The 11318-nt window shown below is 34.3% G+C and overlaps 1 protein-coding gene across 1 annotated transcript in view; it reads right to left on the bottom strand.

The window, feature by feature from the left end:
- LOC109830679 overlaps positions 2271-11318 on the bottom strand; it is an 18581-nt gene continuing 9533 nt past the window's right edge. The window contains exon 4 of the mRNA XM_020398026.1: positions 2271-3924. Coding sequence (XP_020253615.1) covers positions 2728-3924 — 1197 coding nt within the window. The 3' untranslated portion in view covers positions 2271-2727. The remainder of the gene's footprint in view (positions 3925-11318) is intronic.

The raw sequence follows: 11318 nt of genomic DNA, 5'->3' as shown, positions 1-11318 counted from the left end.
CAAATAAATTATTAAAAATAAAATCATTAATGTAAACTATATCCAACATTATTAATTTATATGGCTTTTTTGACCAAAAAAATAAAAAGGAAAATATTTGGAGAGTGTGGGTTGGAGCAACTCTCCAAATTTCACTCTCCAAATTAGAATATTCCTAGAATATTCTAATTTGGAGGGTGAAATTTGGAGAGCATGGTTGGAGATGCTTTTACAGTTATTTCAGCCAAAAAAAAAGGTTTGCAGAGTATAACATCTACACTTTCTGATAGTTTTACTGCATGATAATCATATTTTATTATAATTTTATATCCTCATTATCTATTTTATATGAATAAATATGACATTAATAATTATTTTTATCTTTAATTACAGGTTAATAAAGAATAAAGCCTAAGATCTCTTCTCTCAATAAAACCCCACGAATTAAATGAAGAACACAAGCAAGAGCCAAAAAGCCCAAGCCCAGAATCAAGCCGAGTAGCCTGTAGAAGCCGGAGAAAATAAAAAAAAATCAAATATGAAAAAAAAATATATTCAAGATAGTTAGCCGCAAAGAAACGACGATATCTCTCAATCCGGAAAACGGAATTTAACATATAATATATGAAAATCACCTATCTCGACGAGACGAAGCCAACAGTGAAGGCAGAATTTTGATAGGACATCGATGCTAGCATCGATGCGGCCATCGATGCCAGCATCGATGCAGGCATCGATACTGACAGTTCTGTTACGAATTAACGGCTGATTTTTGATGGTTTTGAATAAGATTTCAATCCAAGGGCTCATATTCATTGATGTTTACTATAAATAGGGGTAGAGAGTGAGGGGTTGAGGGTGTGAAAATTTTTGTAACTCCATTTGAAGAGGATGACCACTCTTAATTGGGAATGCCTTCCAAATTTGTAACTTTTGTTATAATTAATAAAATAATTTTTTCATCACTTTAAAATTTTCTTCTCTTTGTTGGATGATGAAGATGGAGATGAAGATTAATTTGGAGGTTTGTTTTTCTTATTTTCTCTTTTATTTCTTTTCTTATTGCTTAGTAGTTTAGATTTATTTACATGCTTGTAGTTAGATTTTATTCTTGTTTAAATAGCTAAGAGGCTAGAACCCTCTTGCCTTAGATTTATTTCATGCTTATAGATTAGATTTATTTCATGCTTATAGAGTAGATTTATTTTCTTGTATTTAATTCTTGCAATTTATTTTATAGTTTAGATTTTGCAATTTATTTTGTAGTTAGATTTTAATTTCTTGCACTATTCACCTTGAGGCTAGAACACTCTTGGGTTTAGTTTTTCTTTTTGTTCATTTTCATTTTCTTTGATTCGCCTTTAGGCTAGAACCCTCTAGGGAATCACCTTTTTCTAAGAAGTGGATTCAATTCTAGATTACCCATATCTTTAACTGAATCCGTCATCTTTACTTTTTTGCATTTTATTATCATTCTTGATTTCCTTTTTGATTCTTGATTTTATTCATCTCTCCTTGTGAAAATCATTCATTCATTGTCACACCCACTCTCACTTACATTTTACGCCTATTTACACACCATTTTCATTCTCTTCATCTCTCCACAATCATATTCACTCATCACTCCTAATTGTCACGCACACAACATAAGAACCGATTTATATTTTCTCGTACAAAACACCTTCCTCGTGGGATCGATAACTTTTATATTATAACTTGACACGGTTATGCACTTGCAATATTTTGGTACATGTTTATGCCGCATCACTGCATTACTTATAACCATAGGTTTCGATGCTGTTGCCAAATATTGAAACCTTGTTACTTTTCTCTTTACAAACTTTTTTTTTGGTACAAGGGAACCCTGGCCAGCCCGCTCAACTTTTAACTCTTTGAGTCTACCAGCTTCATAATTCAAATCCCCCAGCCCACACACCTGCACGGGGCACCACCCTGCTCTCATTCAGGGGCCCCTTCCACCCTCTATTGGGTATACAGGGCCAACCCAAAGGGACTCGAACCAGTGTGCGTACAACAGGTTGAGTTAGTTGTCCAGTAAAACCCCGGGTCTCAACCACCCAAGCCTAAGGAGACCAGGTGAAACGGCATGGGGATTCGAACACATGACCAACATGGCGCAATGACCTAGGGAGTCCACCTACCCCATGATGCTGCTAACCATGTGTCCCACCCGCGGGTGGTCTCTTTACAAACTTTTTGAAAACATTAACTCCTGCAAAATCACAAAAGCCAAAAATACAGTTGTTTGTTTGCCTAACAAGCCAACAAAATAGCACAAAATGCATGGTATAAATATTTTACAAACAATACTCTTCTTCACTCACCAAAAAGCTTTACAATGTAATTTACACACAATACAGTAAATAGACTCCGAACCGCCAAAGCAAATTACCTTCGAATAGACAGGGAATACTCTATTATATCTGATGAAAACCAAACACCCAAAAGAAATTTCTAAAACAACTCAAGACCCAGAAACCCTCACATGAGAAACAATTCCTTTTTTCTTTTTTGATGAGAAACAATTCCCTTTTTCTTTTTCTTTTTTATTAACTTTTTAGTTTTTACTTATTCAGAATCACTTGAACTTGAACTCGAGCTTGAGCTTGAATCTGAACCAGACTTGCTGGCTTTCTTCTTCCTCAGCTTCTTCTTTCTTAATGCACTTTCATTTGTCGCTTCAATCACCAACTTTGTTTTCTTAGGATCAGCTTCTATAGAATCCAATTACATTTCTTCTGCAGATTTTACTTCTATATGTTCAGGCTCTAAGTGTCCTTGCCTTTCCTCAAGAGTGACTTCTGAGACTTGTTTCAAAGCCACATCTATGTCCTCAAGAGACTTTGCGTCAAGAACATGCAATTCTGAGTTAATCACTTCTGGCTCTAAATTTGTTCTTTCGGGTTGAATCTCAAATGTTTCAGATTGGGAGATACTAGATTCACCAAGATCTTCACTAAGATTCTTCAGCGCTGAGGTGATATCTTCAACAGATTTTGCTTCAAGAACATGCAAGTCTGAGTTAATTTCTTCCGGTGACTCTAAACTAGTTCTCTCCGGTTGAATCTTCGATGTTTCAGATTGAGAAATGCTAGTTTCACCGAGTCCTTCACTAAGATTCTGCAGAGTTGAACTGATATCTTCAACAGATTTGGCTTCGATAACATGCAACTCTGAGTTAATCTCTTCAGGCTCTAAAGAAATTCTTTCTGGTCGAATCTCCGATGTTTCAGATTGAGGGTTGCTTGTTTCACCAAGACTCTTTAGAGCTGAATTGATGTCTTCGATGGATTTTGCTTCTAGAACTTGAAGCTCTGTATCAGTGCCAATTGGCTTATGGTCACTCAATTCTTCTTCAGTCACCGAGGTTAATGAATTCTCCGCAATAAGGTCTGAAGGAGGTACAGTAGCTTCTTCATGGTGTTGCTTAAAGACTGAATCAAGTTCTTCAATGGAGCATGCTTCAAGAACATGCAGCTTAGGATTATACACGGTCATCTCAGGGTCTGAAGAACCAATATCAGCATCTTTAATAGATGAGGCTGTAGAATCTCGGATTTCAGTATGAGAATCTTCGATGACTTTATCATATTGCCCTAGTTCAAAATTGGAGCTTATTTCATCTTTCCTTTCTACTGAGAAATCACTAACAGCATCCAATTCTGACAGCAAACCTTCATGAATATCTGCATGAACCTCATCATCGGACTCCTTATCTGATGCATCTAATTTTTTCAGAGATTCTCCCTCCTCCTTGCTTGTGATCTCACCTGTGATTTGACTTCGGGGGTCACCTATATCACTTTGCAAACCAATTTCATCCTCAGATTTCACTTCGAAGGGAGTTGAGAAATCCATAGCTTTTGTCAGTTCATGACTGTGTATCACACCATCATCACCATCACCAATTTTCCCGGTAGGCATCTAACAAATAAATATGTCATGTTTAGTCATACAGGGGGAGAAAATGGAAACTTCAACTACTTGGTAAGATGTTAAACTAAAAATGTCATGACAGCATATCACATTTGTAAGCTCTTCATGGTTAAAAAGGTCAATACCACAAACTCCGCCGTGAACTTGGGGTGTTTTGACAAAACCTCTGAACTTTTATAAATTAGAGAAAATTCCAGAACTTTCAAAAGAATCAAAACTATACAAGACCTGCCGCAACCATTTATAAAGTTTAGTGTTGTTTGTAGAGCTTGATTTTACATAGAGAATATGTCACCAAGGCCCATCATAGGACGCCTACAAAGTCCATTCGAGACGAGGGTCCTAAGGGGTGGCAGCCCCCGGGGGCTAAAAAGGTGTGGTGATATGGTTAGTGTATTTTTATATTTTTCCCTATAGACAAAATATGTATCTTCAACCGCCTATTTGTTTATCTTGAGGGGAGAAAAATAGAGACGATAGGGAGGTAAGATTAGGGTTTGAGAGATTTGATTGACTAATTGTAGAATCATGACCTGACAGTAACCCCGAGAATGCAGGTAATAACATTGACTGCAGAACCTCGTTAAATCTATGTTTTTTTATTGTTTCTCTGGTTTTCTTTCTCTTTTTTGTTAGGTCTTATGTTTATGAGCCTATTGTCTAATCTGGTTTTGATGATTAACAAACAATTCCTAATCTTGTTTTTTAGTATTTGTGTTTTCCTCCCACATGCATCCAAGTCGTAGGTTGGTTGGATTTGCGCCTTAACGTCGATATCTTGGAGGTTGATGAAAATCATAATGAAGCTTTGCGCATTCAAATTTCAAATCAAGACTCACTATCGTGCTTCATCCCGCTACCAAGATCGAGCTTCATGAAGATCATTAGCTTGGTATAGTATTTATTAGTTTTAGGTTTTTATTTTATGTGCTATGCTTAAAGCTCAAATCATACACATACACGTTTTATTTTATCGCTTTCAAGTTTAGCCATATAAATATGAAACTAATAGATATATTTATATACATACACACTAGTTTCTTATTTATCGCCTTCTTGGGAAAATAATGTGTTTCGGATTATAGACTTAATGATACTGTTTTACATCTTTTCAAAAGTCTATGAATCCATTTGAAAGTATCTCAAAACTTGTTTGAAGAAATTTTATCAAAATCAAGTATTTAACAAACTCGTATTTGTGACCGTTTTGCAAAATAGTGAGTTTTCACAAATGCGAAGTGCTGTTTTAGAAATTTCTTCTATAACATGTTCATTTTCATATATATAAATGTTTCCCCAAGTTTTACTATTTTTGGAGTTGATTTGCTATTTTAATTTGAATATAGAAATTTAACTTTTCAAGAAAAATCAAGTATCTGATATGTCAGTCTTCAGTCGACCTAAAAATCTATCTAGTCGACCGACCAGAACGAGTTTTTACAACATCTAATTTTACAATCAAATCAGTCGACCGATTACTTGAATCAGTCAAACGAGAACAGTGTTTTCAGTCGACCGATTATGTTTTTCAGTCGACTTACCAGTAGCAGTTTTTTACAGCTTTCTGTTTTACAGTCAATCAGTTGACCGATCATATTTTTCAGTCGAGTGATCAACGACTATTTTGCTGTAACGATTAGTTTTTGTTTTGCTTTGTTTTTTAGGCTATAAATAGTCCTTGAGCCTTAGTTTTTCATAAGAGTTTTACAAGAGGTTTTGGGCAGTTTGTTTCTAAGTTTTTGAAAGATCTAAGTGTGTTTGCTTTTGTGAAATGAGTTTCACAAGAGAAGGATCTCAATTTCAGTTTTGAGGCTCTCATCCTCAAATATCTACATCTCTTATTTTTCGGAGAAGTTTTCTAAACTCTTTTCTTCTAGCTAATTTATATTTTGATTATCTTATATAAACTAGAATTATTTGAGTTTAAATTTTTTTACTCATTATTTTCACACACAACCACTTGAGCTTAAATAATTCACATTTAGTATATTTTGGTTGTAAGAGTGTTTCATTGAGAGTGGGCTTACATTTCGTTCTCATTTGTATTGAAAAACAAATCCTTTATCCGCACTTATTGTTGAAACACGTTGCAATACACAAGAACACTTAGAGGAGTGGTTGGAGAGAGACCGGGGTTAATTCCAAGAGGAGTGGGTTGATAGTAAAACCTAAGAAGAGGTTATAAATCCAAACACTTGAGGAAGGTAATATGGATAGTTCAACACTTAAGAGTATGGCTTGTGGGATTAACATCGTGTGTATTGTAAAAGTTATCGGTGACATTTAAAAACCGTTATTGTGTAGTATTTGTGATATAGTGGAGATCTCCTCGAGGTTAGGAGCGAAGACGTAGGTCGAGTGTTAGATAGAACTCCGTGATCATATTGTGTGTTTGTGTTTGGCTCTGACGTATTATTCTTGTGCCTATTCTTATATCGCCTATTATCTCATTGTTTATCGCCTATTGTCTCTTGTTTATCCTTGCATAATTTTATTGTATATCATATTGCTAGGATATCATTTATAAGTTTTTATATTTAGCATCTAAATCGGATTAGATTAGCAATTAACTTATTCACCCCCCCCTCTAGGGTACTTTCATTTGTATCAGATTAGTGCTATTGATTTGTGGATTTATCGCCTAGAGTCAAAGATCCACGCTTTGTATTTTGCTAATCTAGTTTTGTGATTATTTTTTTCGTGCTTGCATATTTTTCATGGATATACACGGTACACCTAGTTTAGACTATGATATAAATGTTACTCATTCGTTCAATGATTTCCCTTATGCTCAATGGATGTTTAGATTTAAACTATTTGTTAGATCTAAACATGTCGATTTATGAGAAGTTATTGATTGTGCTTATATTATGCCTACATTGGAGAAATCCAAGTGAAGCAAAAATGATAAGAAGATGTTTACTATGAATAAGTTGTTATTAGAATTTTTGCTTAAAGCTTTTCAACCATCTATTTCTAACAAACTTGCTTTCTTTGATAGTGCTTATACATAGTGAAAATATATAGAAGCACATCACGGTAACTTGAAGGAAATCTAATGCATTCCGGTAGATTCCGCTTCAAGTGCAACTATTGACAACATTGGAGCTTTATCATGCACACGACCACTAGGCGATTGCCTTAGTGAGGTATGCAAGTCCGAATCTGAAAATGAACTTTCTATAGGTGAGCTCGCATGTGCATATGAGAGATTAATGAATGCTTATAACAAATTACATCATAATTTAATAAATTTAAAAAGCAAGCATGTAGATCTAAAATCCGATCATGATTTACTAGCATCAAAATTTGATATCATTGCTAAAAAAAATATAATTCTTAAAGATAACAATGATAAATTAAAATTGGATAATGTTAGCTTATCTAATGATAAGAAGGATGCCATATTAGGAGTAGAAATTATTAGAAATGAACTTATCTCATTAAAAAATGATCATGTTTGTTCTACTTCTAATGTCAATGTAAATGTGCCAAATAATGAGTTGAATCATATGAAAAACCGTATATCTTCTTTAGATTCAACCTTAAACACATGCATTGATAATAATAAAAAACTTATGGATTTGTTTGCAAAGTCACGTGCAAATCATTCTAACCAATTTTGAGAACGTTGGGTTACATGACTTACTTTCTCATACTAATTTTGAGAACGCTAGGTTACATGTTTTCCAATTACATACCTATTTTGAGAACGTTGGGTTACATGACTTACTGTCTCATACTAATCAAGTCTCATATTATCCGAACCTAATTTACCTATTTTACACAAATATACAAATATGGTACTTGATCAGACTGCTGATAATACCCCCATTCTCAAAACTCATGTTAAGGGTTGTCAAATGATTTTCTCTTCTGATGAATTAGCTGAAATCCTTAACATTCCTACTGGAGACTCTTTACTTGGAGATTTAGATCTTGATGATCATTCAATCAATTCTATGATATATCTTCCAGGTAAAGAATACCCCATGTCAAACAGCTTCATCACACCTACTACTAAATTAATTGTCCGTGTCATCTCCTATAACATAATTTTCAAAACTAGGAGTTATGATCATTTTTCTCATGACTTGATGGTTGTTGTGTATGCTATTTTTGGTAATATTAAATTCATGTGGAGTAAAGTCATTTTGATATCATAGCGTATAATCATACTAAGTTTCTTCCGTTTGGGGCTCTTCTCTCTCGCATTTTCAAACATTTTGATGTTGATCTCACAAATGAACATTCTATCGTGCCGATTAATGAATTTTTTGATCGCACGAGTTTTACTAGGATGAGGCTCTTAGAACCTCCTCTAGTTCCTCAAGCTTCTATTGCTGAATCATCATCTCGTCCCTCTAGCTCTAGGACTCGTTCACGTCCTCCTCGTGCTTCAACTTTCAACCCTTCTAGTATTCCGGCCACTCTAAATTATTTAGTTGATCGGATTGAGAGCATAGAGGATAGAATGGTTGATCGCATTGATAGCATTAAGAGTAGGCAAGAAGAAATGTTGAGGGTCCAACAATAATTGTTGAAAATGTACATGCACCATTATCCAGAGCAAAGGTCTCCATCTCCGGATTCTGGGCCATCGCATTCTTGAAGACAAAATTCTCGATGATTTGGACTTTTGTTTTTAATTTTGAACTATGTGTTTGCCTTTTTAGTGTGCTTTTGAACTTATGTATTTGGTTGAGAACTATTGTATTTTGGTTTGCTTGAAAACTATGTGTTTAACTTGTGGTTTGTTCTAAAACTATGTATTTCATCTTTCATTTAGTAGGTACTTGAGACTTTTGTAAACACTCTTATGGTGATATATATATGTGTGCTCTTTTGGATCACCTTAAGTGTGATTTATGTTTAGTTTGTGTTCTTGCTCACACATTGTTGTGTATTGTGATTAGCATAGTGACATATATCTGTGTATGATTGCATTAAATATGTCAATTGATGTATGCTCTGTGGTTTGTTGATAGGGGGAGTTTTTTCTCTATTTGTTTATATTCACCGTGCTTAAATGTAGGGGGAGTTTACGCTCTCTTTCTTCTTATTGTTTTCTCCATTTTAATGTTGACAAAGAGGGAGAAACAAGTGTGTTGTGAATATTTCTAGTTTTTCTTTGCTTACTATTGGTATCATGCATGAGGATTATAAATTGTATATTTATTTGGTATCATGCATGTTTTATATACTCCTTATGTAAATTGTTTGTCATCAACAAAAAGAGGGAGATTGTTAGGTCACATGTTTATGAGCCTATTTCTACTCTAATTTTAATGATTAACAAATAATTCCTAATCTTGTTTTTATTATTTGTGTTTTCCTCCCACATGCATCCAGGAAGGAGGTTGATTGGATTTGCGCCTTAACGTCGATATCTTGGAGGTTGGTGAAAATCATAATGAAGCTTTGCGCATTCAAATTTCAAATCAAGACTCACTATCGTGCTTCATCCCGCTACCAAGATCGAGCTTCATGAAGATCATTAGCTTGGTATAGTGTTTATTAGTTTTAGGTTTTTATTTTATGTGCTATGCTTAAAGCTCAAATCATACACATACACGTTTTATTTTATCGCTTTCAAGTTTAGCCATATAAATATGAAACTAATAGATATATTTATTACATACACACTAGTTCCTTATTTATCGTCTTCTTGGGAAAATAACGTGTTTCGGATTATTGACTAATGATACTGTTTTACATCTTTTCAAAAGTCCATGAATCCATTTGAAAGTATCTCAAAACTTGTTTGAAGAAATTTTATCAAAATCAAGTATTTAACAAACTCGTATTTGTGACTGTTTTGAAAAACAGTGAGTTTTCACAAATGCGAAGTGTTATTTTAGAAAATTTTCTATAACATGTTTATTTTTATATATATAAATGTTTCCAAAGTTAAAACTATTTTTGGAATTGATTTGCTATTTTAATTTGAATTTAGAAAATTAACTTTTTAAGAAAAATCAAGTATCTGATATGTCAGTGTTCAGTCGACCGAAAAATCTATCTAATCGACCGACCAGAACGAGTTTTTACAACATCTGATTTTACAGTCAAATCAGTCGATCGATTACTTGAATCAGTCGACCGAGAATAGTATTTTCAATCGACGGATTATGCTTTTCAGTCGACTTACCAGTAGCAGTTTTTTATAGCTTTCTGTTTTACAGCCGATCAGTCGACCGACCATGTTTTTCAGTCGACTGATCAACGGCTATTTGCTATAACGACTAGTTTCTATTTTGCTTTGTTTTTTAGGTTATAAATAGTCCTCAAGCTTTAGTTTTTCATAAGAGTTTTACAAGAGGTTTTGGACAGTTTGTTTCTAAGTTTTTAAAAGATCTAAGTGTGTTTGTTTTTGTGAAAAGAGTTTCAGAAGAGAATGATCTCAATTTCAGTTTTGAGGCTCTCATCCTCAAATATCTACATCTCTTGTTTTTCGGAAAAATTTTGTAAACTCTTTTCTTCTAGCTAGTCTATACTTTGATTATCTTATATAAGATAGAATTATTTGAGTTTAAATTTTATTTTTACTCATTGTTTTCACACAACCACTTGAGCTTAAGTATTTCACATTTAGTATATTTGGGTTGTGAGAGTGTTTCATTGAGAGTGAGCTTACATTTCGTTCTCATTTGTATTGGAGAACAAATCCTTTATCCGCACTTATTGTTGAAACACGTTGCAATACACAAGAATATTTAAAGGAGTGGTTGGAGAGACCGAGGTTAATTCCAACAGGAGTGGGTTGGTAGTAAAACCTATGGAGAGGTTGTAAATCCAAACACTTGAGGAAGGTAATACGGGTAGTCCAATATTTAGAGTGTGGCTTGTGGGATTGACATCGTGTGTATTGTAAAAGTAATCGGTGACCTTTGAAAATCGTTATTGTGTAGTATTGTGATATAATGGAGATCTCCTCGAGGTGAGGAGCGGAGATGTAGGTCGAGTGTTAGACCGAACTCCGTGATCATATTGTGTTTACGTTTGGCTTTGACGTATTATTCTTGTGCCTATTCTTATATCGCCTATTATCTCATTGTTAATTATCGCCTATTGTCTCTTGTTTATCCTTGCATAATCTTATTGTATATCATATTGCTAGGATATCATTTATAAGTTTTTATATTTGGCATCTACATCGGATTAGATTAACAATTACCCTATTCATCCTCCCCCCTCTAGGGTACTTTCATTTTTTCTATCAAAGAACCCTTTCACTACCTGCACCAGGGCTTTAAAGTTGGGGTGAGGATAGAGACAAGTTCACTAACTGCTGCCCCCTTGATTTTTCAATTTAGGGCGTAACAGTAACTTTCGTATAACTTATCAATATGTTGAATTGGAACAAAAAATAAATTCCACCA

This window comes from Asparagus officinalis, chromosome 2, assembly GCF_001876935.1.
Source record: "Asparagus officinalis chromosome 2, Aspof.V1, whole genome shotgun sequence".
In the NCBI taxonomy this organism is placed as follows: domain Eukaryota; kingdom Viridiplantae; phylum Streptophyta; class Magnoliopsida; order Asparagales; family Asparagaceae; genus Asparagus; species Asparagus officinalis.
Note: the sequence above shows the minus strand (reverse complement) of the source record. Positions and strands in the feature narration are given on the sequence as shown.